Genomic DNA, 14,321 nt, shown 5'->3' on the forward strand with positions numbered 1-14,321 from the left:
ACATCTTCCATTGGGAGGTGATAATGGACTGGATATGCACTATCCATAGCATAGGAAAGGCAGTTACAAGGCACTGCAGGGAATCTAGTAGAAAGTTCCACCATATCTAAGGGGAGAAAATTACTTCCAATAACCAGGAACTGTGAATTCCCCCTTAGTCCTATGTATTCTCTAAGCTTGAGCCCACTTTCCCCTAGACTTTATGTATTTGCTGGAGAATTTGTCACTTTCTTTTCCCAGGGAAAGGGGTATATGTAGAGAAGGATGCTTTATACCAGCTCTTCTCAGTATACTACCTTATATAAAAGCTAGTTAAACTTTTCTAAAAGCTAGTTAACTCTGGCTGACTAATTGATATGAACAGATCATATGGGAAGCACACCTGTTGGGATCTGCAAGCTACAGAGTATTAGAGAGATGCCCCCAATCCTTCAGAACTATCCCCTAGAACCCTGAAGGGAGATATATTAGTTGAGCTCCGGAGACCCAATTTGCCTGTGTTAGCTATTATTGGGAGAGTAAGTCCAGAGCCGGCACACACTACGTTATGTTCCCTTTGAGTCAGGTACACTAAGTACAGCAAATTTTCTCTATCCACATCTGAAAAAAGGAACATATGCTTCCTCTACAATGGGAAAATATCCCAAAATTCTCTGAGCAGTATAATTTGTATGTAACCTAAAGTGTTCTAAAAATGAGTTAGAATGGATTGAAAAGGGACAAACTGTTCAACAATTCGCAGTTTCAACTAAAGGAAACCAAGTTATCAATCACGGGATTGTATTTTTCAAATGGGAAGAAAGTTCATCTAGTGATTCTATCTCCTTCATAAATAAACATAAATGGAAAAAAAAAGATAATAAAACCAAGGCCCAACGAGCCTGAAAGGCATACTCAAGGTCACAAAGAGAGTATGGATCTCAGCCAAGATTTGAACCCAGGGTTTCTGACTTTAAATGCTGTGCTCTTCTTATTCTAACCCCAAAATTAAAAAAAATATATAGGATTTATTTATTTAAAAAAGGGTAGTAAGATTTATTTCCACTATACAAAAAAGAAGAATATTTTTCAGAAAGTGAACATTAAAGTGGAAAGAAAAATTTAATACCAATTGCAAAGATCAACTGCCATGTGTTATAGACTGTTGAGCTAAGCTCCAAGGCTGACTTTATTATATAAAACTTATGCATGAATAAAGTCAGGGCAATAAAGTAGAGCAATTTGCTTCTCTGATTAGCTTATATCCAGTAAGAGCCTGAAAGCAAACCCCTTTACTCAGGCCCTTTATTTAATTTACTTTTTTTATTTTTTTTAAACCCTTGCTTTTCATCTTAGAATCAATACTGGGTATTGGTTCCAAGGAAGAAGAGTGGTAAGGGCTAGACATTGGGAGTTAAGTGACTTGCCTAGGGTCATCCAACTAAGAAGTGTCTGAGGCCAAATTTGAACCCAGGACCTCCTGCTTCTGGGCCTGCTTCTCAATCCACTGAGCCACCCAGCTGCTCCCCATACTTTAAAAAGTGAAAGAATAGGAACTTTTAGTCCAGAACCCAATATCTATGTAATCTTATAGGCTCTATGCCTGAATAGTGCTGCTATGGAAACAAGAGACCCAAGCAGATGCTGTTCTATAGCTTACTGGTTGTTGTTATCTTTGGAATATGGTTTTTGAGATTCTGTTTGGAAAGCTTCTGGGAAACAGAAGTCAGAATAAGCACTCATTTTTATTCCCCACCATATGGCAGTTGTGGACAGTGTTAAGCAGGTAACCTATCTCTGAGTACCAATTCCTATGCCCCTTCTTCTGATTGCAGATAATGGGAACTGGAAGTTGAGTAATTTTCTTTCCCCTTGCTGGCTAAGAATTAATAGTGCATGCATGACGTTATTACACAGCAGCCAGAAAGGACCAGGCATTTCCCCTCATTGTAAGGTCAAGGATAATGAGTAAATAGCTCAAAGCTCATATCTCCATTAAGATGGTGGTTAATTTCTTCTTCCTTGGGCTTAATTAGGCATTGATTCTGCCTCACAAATAGCAGGTCCCGAGGTTTTTCCTATCCCGAGTGCTTGCTAACCTTGATTCTATATCCTACCCTATATATATATGAGAATGAGTGTGTGTGTGTGTATGTGTGTGTGCGTGTGTGTGTGTATGTGTGTGTGTGTGTATCTCTTTGTCTGATTAATTCTGCCTTAGGAAGACATTTGAACCTTGTAGAGAGATAAGAGAAAATACTCCAGCTTTAAGCAGAAGAGAAGGAAATACCATTTGGCACATTTAAACAATATAAACACATTTAAACAATTTAAACATATATGCATTATCTATGTTTATGCATGTGGGTTCATGTATACATGTAAGTATCCCCTTTTAGAGGTTCTTAGCCCAACTGTTCACACTGACAAATGGGCCAGCTCAACAGTACACTCTAAAGCAGGGGTCGGCAACGTATGGCTCTCGAGCCATACCTGGCTCTTTTGAGGGCCAGATATGGTTCTTTCTGAAGGAGCCATAAAGTCGATTTTTTTTCAGGCACTGTTACAGGAGCTCGCACTGTGAGCACTGTACAGCTCTCACGAAATTACATTTTAAAAAATGTGGTGTTTATGGCCAAAAAGGTTGCCAACCCCTGCTCTAAATAAAGGGTCCTTATCCCAACTCCTACTCTCTCTGGTAAATTGGACTCTGATAAACTGTGGACTCCTTGGGGTCTAGGAAAGTACACTCTCAAGGGACTCTGGGTACCTTTTCTAATACTACTACTAGAGCTGTCTTTCCAGTATGTTCTCCTCAGTATTATTAGTTACTATCAGTTAATCAGCCATTGTTAGTTAGCTTTTATAAAGGAGCATTTATTACAATAGTATAGTTGGTACAAAGCATGCCCCAAAAGTCTGTGTTACACTCTTCCCACAAGAACACAGAGTACAAGCGAAAGTGAGACCAAGAGTGGCAATAAAATACTAGAGTCCTTTTGCTGGAATCTTCAATATATTCTTCTTGGGTATGGTATAGCTTTCCTGCCAACTGTTTCTAGTCTGTCCTTGGATCTTCTTTTAGATATTGTAGTCAAACTGAATCAGAAACTATGATGGGATGCAGATGGGAAAATGAAAAGTCCTCCAGACCTCCTAAGTTCCTAAAGTCTTCTCCTATCAAGTGAGAAGGGAGCAAAAGGAGACCAAGATTCCGATTCCCCCCCCCCCTCCCAATTGACTGCTTTCTCAGGGGTTTAGTTTGAATGTTCTCTCCTCTCTGTTCAAATCTCTGGGTGTTCTGAACCAGTTCTCTGGTTTTAGGTCGGCCCCCAAGGAAGTTAATCCAAACCTTTTTCCTGCATAATGTCATTCCAGGTGACAACTAATTTACTCTGTCAATCCCTTCCCTGACACACATATACATGTGTATAATGTATGTGTATATATATATATTTATATGTGCACATATATATGGATGGGTCAGGATACACATGTATGTATGATATTCGAAAAGTTTTAAGCTTTTACAGGTTAAATAGATGTATATACACCACCTCCATCTCTCTCCCTCATATAAACTCTGGAAACCAAAAGGGGATCTTTGCTCCCCACAGAGGGTTCACCCATGAATCCTCCAGCTATAAGAAAAATTTTCCTTAAATTATTTGTCTTGCAGGAGGGGAAGATCTATGCTTAGAGCAGGAGGTATAGCAACCAATCTGCCTGCTTTCCTACTGAAGAACAGAAAGAGGCAGATGAGAGATGTGCAAAGGGTCCAGGACATGCAAAGCCTGGCACACGCATGGTGACACATGGAGTCCGTTGATCACTGGACATTTTGTATCTGGTTGCAGGAGGTAGCTGAGGTTTTCCTGATCACATCTTGGAGGATCCTGTATCAAGAACCTTCTGTGTTCCTGGGACCTGTGGCATCTTTTCCTCTCCAGACCATTTTCTGTGGGTGAGTTGCAAGGACCCAAAGTTTCTACCCTAAAGATGGGCCTGACCACTTTAGCTGAGGCCTTAGGCCTCTAGCCATCCTTCCCCGACAAACTGTATGCTGTTTCTATTTAATACTGGACCAGCTAGTCAGGATTTAGGTAGCTAGAAAATTACTTTAGGTAGAGAGCTCGTGTAGCCCAATTCTGTTGGGGCCAAAGCGACTTTTGCAGAGGTCAGGCTGAGTGGGAGGTGATAAGAGTTTATTAGATCTAGAGACTCCCTCATCCCAATCCACAAGTCCATTCTGTGTCTGAGAAATAAATCAAGTTATTGTTTGTATCACCAAGAGAGCAGTCAAATTGTGTTACCACCATCACACTGAAAGTGAGGCCTAATATCTGGGCCTACAGTCTGTGGTCAACTATTATTGGGTTCTGCACTGGTCCAAACCATCAAAACAGTGATGGGCAAACTTTTTAAAGAGGGGGCCAAAGGAAAGGAAATGCTCATCTGTCAGCCTGTTTCTAAGGCAGCTCTTTCGAAGTTTCATTGTATCGTATCCTACTCATTGTATTCATCAGGTTAGGAATAATGTCACACAGCCCAATAGAACATTTCAGGGGGCCGCATCTGGCCCATGGGCCATAGTTTGCCTATCACTGCTCTAAACTATAGAAAAACAGATATCCTCCAAGTCAAAGATAGCCTAAGATTCCAAAAAGAGCAGATGTAAGCAGAATGAAAGACTCAATTAGCAATGCATTTGGAAATGATTCTGATCAGGAAGAAAAAGGAAAAGACATCTAAAGTTAACTACAATGGCTATAAAGGGAGTTCTCTGGTTGCAAAATTTAAAAGGAAATGTATAAATGATAAAAAGAACACAGAATCTTGGACAAAACCAAGAGTTTCATTAAGGATTCTCTGCTTCTAATTTTCTGGATTTTTTTCTCCTCCAGGTTGGTCCTGGCTGCTCTTCTTCCCTTTAAGTTTTGCCATCCCCCATCAGAATGTAAGATCCTTGAGGGCAGGAAGTGTGTGTGTGTGTGTGTGTGTGTGTATGTGTGTGTGTGTGTGTGTGTGTGTGTGTGTGTGTGTGTGTTTGAACTGTAGCTTCCAATAAACAATGAAAACATGTAAAAGGCAACCTTTTGTTCTTGGCTAAGGAAGGAATAAGTCCAACATAGAGGGCACATAAGATACATGTAATCTTAAAAGACAATGGAATAAAACAGAATTACTCAACTCTCATTTTGTTGTTTTTTTTTTTCTATTAAGCAAAATAACTTCAAACTGAGGAGAGTTAAGAATACATGTGGTTAGGTAGTAACAAAAGAGTATGAAAGCATCTAACTATTTTAAGTGAGTTCAAATCTTAAGGATCAAATAATTATACCTCAGAGAACTGAAAGAGCTTACAAATAAGATTGCCATCCATTACTGATACTTTTATTTCAAAACCCCTCTATACTCTCATCTTTTTCTCTATTGCTCCAATCGTAGGAGTAAAGATGTTTATTACTCTCTTTACTAAGTTAAAGTCTTCCACATGGGTCTCTCTAGTGCAGGGGTCGGCAACCTTTTTGGCCGTGAGAGCCATAAATGCCACACTTTTTAAAATGTAATTTCATGAGAGCCATACAGTGCTCACAGTGCATGCTCCTGTAACAGCGCCTGAAAAAAAAATTGACTCAATGGCTCCTGCAGAAAGAGCCATCTATGGCCCTCAAAAGAGCCAGATATGGCTCGAGAGCCATACATTGCCGATCCCTACTCTAGTGCCTTAGTTCATCAAACCTTTCTCTATATTATATTCAATGTCTTCTCTACTGGATTCTTTCTCATGACAAAAATACCCTTAGGGATATATTATCTAAAAATGTCTTTTAGACTGTCATTCTGTTAAGTTTTCATCCACTCTCTTCTCCATGTCATTTTTCTCTTAGTTCTCTTTCTTTTATTTTTCAAACTTTCTCAGTCTCCTTCCTTCATTTATGAGTCTTCTTCCACATCCCAAGTATTCTCAAATGATTTGTCCACAACTCTTTTCTCTTTTTTCTTTACACTCTTGATTTGTTATTCATTCTCATAGCTTTGTCACCTCTAAGCAGATGACTCTCAAATCTATATATCTAGCCATCATCTTTCCCCTGAACTTTCAGTCCTACATCTCCAACTACTTGTTGAATATTTCCATTTAAATAAAATAATAACAATTTATATTTGTCTAGCACATTAAATTCTGTTTTGAGGAAAACACTTAAAATTTCCTGACACTTCAAGCTCAATACATACAAAAGAGAATTTGTCATCTTTCCTCATAAACTTCTTCCCTCCCCTAGGCCACCTTATTTTAGCTGATGCTCCATCACACATTTGAAACTTCAAAATTATCTTTGATTCATCTTTCCTTTTTACTTCCATATTCAATTAGTTATGAAATTCAGTGAAGTCTACCTAGACAATATTTCATCCTTGTCTTCCTTCAAGTTAGTGGGTGTGATATAGATGACAATTTAACAGAGACCAGGAATGGAAAGAACCAAGAGAGAGCAGGGTCATGAGAACCCAGGAGAAAGGATAGTTACCAGTGTAAAATACTACTGATTTGAGAAGGGTGATGAAGACTGTCTTATGTTGAATTGATCTCTTTATCCTCAAATTTTCTAATAGCATTTTATATTTATCATGTCCTTTCTTTAGTCATAATATACCTTCATTTCCTTGAGAGTCAGACCTTTTTTTTTTTTTTTTTTACTTTATATCTTCCCAAGACAGGTTGAACTATAAAAAACAATATAAAAATGCTCCAAGAGAGGGAACAGGGTTTGAGAAAAAAATCAGGCATCATCAATGTTTTATGATAAAACTGAATAATTAAATGTATTCTGTGTCTAAATTGGATAACTTGGATAAAAAAAAACAAATAGAAATGGTAAAATAACAGATATAAAACAAAATGTGCTGTGGAAAATAATTAACTTATTTAATAATTAAAATATATCACATAATTATTTTTCAAGATAAAAACTTTATTCTTACCCTGAAAAATCAGCAGAATATTGCCCATAATCGAAGATATAGACTCTGGTAATTTGGCACACTGTAAGGTATCCCAAAGCAAACACAAAACAGTATCTGGAAAGCAAAGAAATATGATAAATCATACAACAAAATAATTCAAAAATTTCCACACTAAACCCTATGATCACTATTCTTTAAAATATGACTAACATTATTGAGGTCTTTTCTTAATCTTCACCCTTCTCAATCTCTCATATTAGTTTGTATTTGGTTAATTATCCTTTTCTCTTTGGGTCTTGATCTCTTTTATTGCATTGTCACCTATGTCACCCATTAACTGTGACTATCTCCCAACAGTCTATATCTTTTTTTTTTTTTAATTTTTTTAAACCCTTAACTTCTGTGTATTGACTTATAGGTGGAAGATTGGTAAGGGTAGGCAATGGGGGTCAAGTGACTTGCCCAGGGTCACACAGCTGGGAAGTGGCTGAGGCCGGGTTTGAACCTAGGACCTCCCGTCTCTAGGCCTGGCTCTCAATCCACTGAGCTACCCAGCTGCCCCCCAACAGTCTATATCTTACACTCTCTTCTCCTTCATTTGGTGATCTCACCTTCCACTAGTTTAGTTATCACCTCTATGCAGATAAACCATATATCTAGCCATAGATGGTACAATGGATAGAGTGGAATAGTCTGGAATCAGGAAGACCTTAGTTAAATCTCACCTCAGACACTGTGTGATCCTGGGTAAGTCATATAACTTCTGGTTGCCTCAGTTTCCTCAATTTTAAAATGAGGGTAATAAAAGCACCTAACTCATAGGGTTAAGGATCAAATGGGCTAATTGTAAAGCTCTTACCACAGTAAGTGCCATATAAGTGTAAGCTATTATTAGTATTATTATCGTTATTATATATATATACACATACATGTATGTTTTTTATATATAGCCTTAGTTTTAACTCCAGAACACTAGTCCCTCATCACCAACTGCCCACTGGGCTTTTCAAATGACTGGATGTCTCAGAGACATCTCAAACTCATCCTGTCTAAAATAGAATTAATTTGTGCTTCCTCCCAAAGACTATCTTTCTCCACTAGAATGTAAGTTTCTTTAAAACAGTGGTTATCTTTCTGCTCTTATTTGTATTCCTATCACTTCCACTCTAAATATTCTAATGGACCATTTGTGGCTGATATTGCAGTAATGTCTTCCAAAGTTGTATTGGCCTGATTAGCGTCAGCTGAAGACATCATAACCTGACTCCAACACTGTAATTTCATTGGTCTTCTCTGAAAATGAAGGATGAACATCACCGCCACCAAACAATGTCTGTATTCCCATCACTTCAATCATATGCCTAGTACATTGTAAGCACTTTGGCAAAGGCTGCTGACACAAACAGTTCTTTATTATTATCTAATACCAAGATGCATTCCCTAATACTGCTATTGATGCTTTTTCTCCCTAAGTGTTGAAAGTACTGACAATTAACTTCTTTACTGAGTTTATAAAATCAGACATCTAAAGCTGATAACTAGGCTAAGCTTCAGAATTGATGCCTCTAAGTTCTTAGTCTAAATGAGAAACATAAATTTGACTTCAGGCAAATAAAGCATAAAAACTTTTAAAGATATAATTACTGAATAATAAATGTCAGAGTAACTGGCATTTAGATAAAAATACTTTTTAAAAAAAAAAACAAGGTTTAGGGGGCAGCTGGGTAGCTCAATGGATTGAAAGCCAGGCCTAGAGACAGGAGGTTCTAGGTTCAAATCTGGCCTCAGACACTTTCTAGCTGTGTAACCCTGGGCAAGTCACTTAACCCCCATTGCCTAGCTCTTATTGCTCTTCTGCCTTGGAACCAATATACAGTATTGATTCTAAGACAGAAGGTAAGGGTTTCAAACAAACAAACAAACAAACAAATAAATAAATAACAAGGTTTACAAAACATTTTAAATACATAATTCTTATTTGAGCAACTGAAGACCCCTGCAAGGCAGGCTCTACAATTGTTATTCCTATTTTAAAGGTAAAGAAACAATAATTATCAGATGTGAGATTCTAGCCAAGGTCTCTCCAAATTCAAACTACTTTACAAAATGTGGGGATGAAAATCAAATTCCATAATACTGTAGGTAAAAATGAAGTTGCAATAACTAATTCAAATTTTTAAAAAATCATACTAGGGGGCAGCTGGGTAGCTCAGTGGATTCAGAGCCAGGCCTAGAGACAGGAGGTCCTAGGTTCAAATCTGGCCTCAGACACTTCCCAGCTGTGTGACCCTGGGCAAGTCACTTGACCCCCATTACCTACCCTTACCAATCTTCCACCTATAAGTCAATACACAGAAGTTAAGGGTTTAAAATTAAAAAAAAATCATACTAAAAGAAAAAAATTGTAATTGCATTATATCTATTATTATGTGTTTTATATAATATTATATGTTTAAAACCCCAAAGTTGTTTGCACAATTAGGAAATAAGGTAAGTCATTTTTTTTATTTCTGTTAGGTGCCACTACTATGGTTCGGATTAAGTTACCTTATTACAGTGAAATTTCTGACAGGAATTTTTAGAAGTCACAGACTGACATTTTATCACTCTCATCAAATTAAAGTCTATCATTGCTAGTATGATGTAAAGACAAATTCACTAAACTTTACAAGTAATGATCCCATATACTTAATCTTTCATTTTTCCTATAAAAATAGAACTCTTTATTAATATAACCAAGCATAAATATAAATATTGGTTTTTCACAGGCATACTTAGCCTACATTAAATAGTTTTATTAAACAGTTGGGTCAAATGATTCTATGAGGTCATTGAGTTTCATAGGAACAATGTTTAAAATGGACAATTGCCCAAATGATGTTACAGCATGATTTTATAACTTTATGATGGGATTTGGCTAGAATTCATTCACAAAGCTATTGTGAAATAAAATTAGTCATGGAAACATTATGGAGGAGACACCTTTACTACATATCGAAAGTTTTTTGTACAATTTTCAAGAGAAGGCATGTATGTGTGCTCAGTACTACTCAGTACATTTGTTGAACTGAATTAAATATAATTTAATGAAACACTAATGTTTAAGTAAAATAAAGTATCTCATTCATTTAATTTTTTATTTTAAATTGAGTTTATTTATCCCCAATAAAATGTAAAAACAGTTTCCAAAATTTTTAAAAGAATTTTGAGCCTCAAAATCTCTCACAACCCCAATGGTATGCAATCTCATATAGACTTTACATGTGCAAATTATATAGGTAAAACCTTTTTCAAATTAACCCTTTTGTAGAAGGCCACTATCAAAAAGAAGAAAAAAATATCATTCATTTAATTTCAACTATTATCAATTACTCTTTAACCTAACCCTGGTTTTTATTCCAGGTTTAAGAATATAACTTCCTGATTTCAAAACAAAACTTCCTTCTTGTCTGACCTTATCCACAGTGCCAGGATGCTTTGTAATTTCATGAAGTGTTAACACTTTCTTATTCAACTTTAATTAATTTGACTTTTGTCTTAGTGAGTCTTCTCCACAGAAGCTTTATGATGCATGCTGCCTGGACCAACTTCATTTCACAATAACATGTTAATGTATGATAATCAAACTTAGGGCAAAGTACTAGGGATCATATACTTAACAGGGTTAAGCAGAAAAGAGTCAGTGAAAAAAAAACAACACCGAAGAGTAATTAGAAGAGTATGAAACTCTAAGGTTAAGGGAAAAGATGGTATCCATCAATCTTGTTAAATGGTATAGGAAGGTTAAGAAGGATAACTTTAGAGAACAAGGATGGGGTGGGTGGGATAAAGTTTGAAGGAAGAGAAATAATGTATATTTACTAAAATAAAGACAAGGATCAGATAGTCTCAAGATCTGGATCTAGAAAGACCCCAAAGAAGAAAGTGTCACTTTATCAATTGAAAGATAATAAGATCATAGATCTAGAACTGGAAAAAAAAAACTTAAAGGCTATCTAATGGCTTTATTTTACAGATGAGAAAAATAAGGCCTAGAAATGGTAAGTTATTTGCCCAAGGTACAAAGGCAATAAGTTATAGAAATAAGATTTGAACCCAGGTTCTATGTCCCAAAGACAGTGCTTCTTATAATATGCCATGCTGCTACATATGATTGAAAAATACCTGCTTTCTGAAAAATAAACTGTTTCCTTTGCTTATTTATACTGGTATAAATTTTTTTTAATTTAATTTTAAATTAAAAGAATTTAAACTTTGCATTATAGGATAATAATATATTCCCCCCGAGGAGAAAAATTTTACATCATTTTTGTTTTCTCTTTAAATTAAATTAAATTAAATTTTATTTTCAGTTCTAAATTCTTTCCCTCTCTCTTCTTCCTCTACCAATCGAAAAAGCAAGACAAATAAAACCCATTATAAATATGCTTAGCCAAACAAAACAAATTTCTACACTAGCCATATCCAATGGTGAGGGGAACCTCAATGGGGAGTCTGAGTCCATCAGCTCTCTATGACAAGGTGAATAGTGTGTAATTTGGTTTAAATTTTGAATTTTTTATGAAAATACATTCCCCCCTGAAGAGGGTGTTGACCAACACCCAGATCAGCTCAGAATACATGGTTGAGTTATGGGGTATATGAGTCAGTTATCAAAAGAAAGCCAAAAACATAAAAAGAAAAATGAATGAAAGAAAAATTAAATTTTGGGAGAAAGAATTCAAAATCAGAATCAAAATACCAAAAATCTATGTATATAAAATTTCTCAGTAAATAAGAATAAATTCATAATGGGCCCTTGTATTGGGGTATTTCTATCCCACAAGTCTGTAGGACAGCTTCCTCCTCTTCTCCAATCAGTTCACTTTCTGGATTTGGGGAGGTAACAAATTTTTTTTTTAAAACCCTTGTACTTCGGTGTATTGTCTCATAGGTGGAAGAGTGGTAAGGGTGGGCAATGGGGGTCAAGTGACTTGCCCAGGGTCACACAGCTGGGAAGTGGCTGAGGCCGGGTTTGAACCTAGGACCTCCTGTCTCTAGGCCTGACTCTCCCTCCATTGAGCTACCTAGCTGCCCCCTATCTACCCAGCTGCCCCCTAAATTTTTTATCCTAAAATTACTCTCAAAAGAATTTAAACTTTGCATTATAGGATAATAATATATTCCCCCCTGGGGAGAATAATAACACAATAGAATATTTTACTATTTAGTTCTTTGTAATTTCTGGTTAGTCATTGCACTGATAAGAGTACCTAAGTCAGTCAAAGTTGTTGATCTTTGCAATGTTAATATTGTATAAAGTTTTCCTGGTTCTTATTCACTTCACTTTAAATCTGTTCAAACAAGTCTTTCAGGTTTCCCTGAAACATGCCCTTCATAATATTGTGGTAGCACAAAGTATTCCATAGCATTCATATCCACAACTTGTTCAATCATTCCCCAAATGATAGGCATGTCTCATTTCACCATTGATTTACAATTCTTTGCTGCCACAAAAAAAAATGCCATAATTATTTTTGTACGTATGGGTTCTTTTCCTCTTTTTTTTTCTTTTTTAAATTTCTCTGGGGTACAGATCTAGTTAGTGGTATCACTGGATCAAAGAGTATGCTTAGTTTAATAGCTTTTTGGACATAGTCTCAAATTGCTCTCAAGAACAGCTAGATCATAGTTCCAATTTTCCCAACAATCTTTGTTGAACAATGAGTTCTTACCTGAATAGATGGTATCTTTCATTTATTGAACGAACACTAAGTTACTGGGCTCATTTGTTTCTGTATGTTGGGTAACTGAACTGCTTCACTGATCAACCTATTTCTTTACTTAGTACTAAATTGTTTTGAGGACTACAGCTTTGTAGCATAATTAAGAGACCTAGCATTGCTAGCCCCTCTCCTTTTTTCTTATCATTTTCTTCATATATATATTTTTAAACCCTTACCTTCCATCTTGGAGTCAATACTGTGTATTGGATCCAAGGCAGAAGAGTGGCAAGAGTAGGCAATGGGAGTCAAGTGACTTGCCCAGGGTCACACAGCTGGGAAGTGGCTGAGGTCAAATTTGAACCTAGGACCTCTCATCTCTAGGCCTGGTTCTCAATCCACTGAGCTACCCAGCTGCCCCTGTTTTCTTTATATTTTTGACTTAAGTTCCTCAAGATGAATTGTCATTGTTTTTTCTAGTTCTATAAAATAATCCTCTGGTAGTTAGCATGGAAGGGGAAAAGTACTGCCATTTTTATTATGTTGATTCAATTTTCTCATGAAAAAATAATATTTCTTCAATTATTTCAATGGATATCTTTGTCTAAAGAGTGTTTTATAATTATGTTCACATAAGTTCCTGTGTGAGTTTTGGCAAGTTGACTCCCAAGTATTTTATAATATATATAGTTACTTTAAATGGAATTTCTCTTTCTATATCTTACTGTTGTATTTTAATGGTGATATATAGAAATGATAATGATCTATGTGTATTTATTTTATATCCTGTAACTTCACTAAAGTTAATTATTTCAGTTATTTTTGAATTGCATCTCTGGTTGTCTAAAAAAAATTATATCATCTAAAAAAAGTGAAAAATCTGTTTCATCTTTGCCAATATTTATTCCTTTAATTTCTTTTTCTTGTTTTACTGATATAACCTAGCATGTTTAGTAGATTTTTATAGAATAATGGTGATAACAGATATACTTGCTTTAACTTCTGATCTTCTTGAAAAGCTCATATTCAATACAAATAATGCTGGCTCTTAGTTTTAGATAGATATCACTTGTAATTTTAAGGAAAGCTTTGTTCATGTCTATGCTTTCTAGTGTTTTTTTTTTTTTTTAAGGAAAATGTTGGTATGTTACTCATTGCTGACATTATCATTAATGAAATGGTTGATTCCATGATTTCTTTTGACCCACTCATTCCTACAACTATTCCAATTAATTTTCAACTTTTGTTTCAAAAGCCCTTTATTGAATGCAATTCTTGTTGCATTGTGGCCAATAGGTACTGGCTAAGAGATAGAGAGGAGGATCAATGGAATAGACTGGGGATAAATGACATCAGCAAGACAGTGTATGATAAACCCAAAGAGCCCAACTTTTGGGACATGAATCCACTATTTGACAAAAACTGCTGGGAAATTTGGAAAACAATATGGGAGAGATTAGGTCTAGATCAACATCTCACACCTTACACCAAGATAAATTCAGAATGGGTGAACGACTTGAATATAAAGAGGGAAACTATAAACATGTTAAGTGAACACAGAATAGTATACTTGTCAGATCTCTGGGAAAGGAAAGACTTTAAAACCAAGCAAGAGTTAGAGAAAATTACAAAATGTAAATTAAATGGTTTTGATTATATTAAACTAAAAAG

At 35.9% G+C, this 14,321-nt stretch overlaps 1 protein-coding gene across 1 annotated transcript in view; it reads right to left on the reverse strand.

Annotated features, from left to right (window-relative positions):
* MBOAT2 (membrane bound O-acyltransferase domain containing 2) overlaps positions 1 to 14,321 on the reverse strand; it is a 184,336-nt gene that overhangs the window by 61,657 nt on the left and 108,358 nt on the right. The window contains exon 4 of the mRNA XM_044663619.1: positions 6,967 to 7,062. Within this exon, the coding sequence (XP_044519554.1) occupies positions 6,967 to 7,062 (96 nt within the window). The remainder of the gene's footprint in view (positions 1 to 6,966; positions 7,063 to 14,321) is intronic.

The sequence above is a fragment of the Gracilinanus agilis genome, chromosome 2 (assembly GCF_016433145.1).
Source record: "Gracilinanus agilis isolate LMUSP501 chromosome 2, AgileGrace, whole genome shotgun sequence".
In the NCBI taxonomy this organism is placed as follows: Eukaryota; Metazoa; Chordata; class Mammalia; order Didelphimorphia; family Didelphidae; genus Gracilinanus; species Gracilinanus agilis.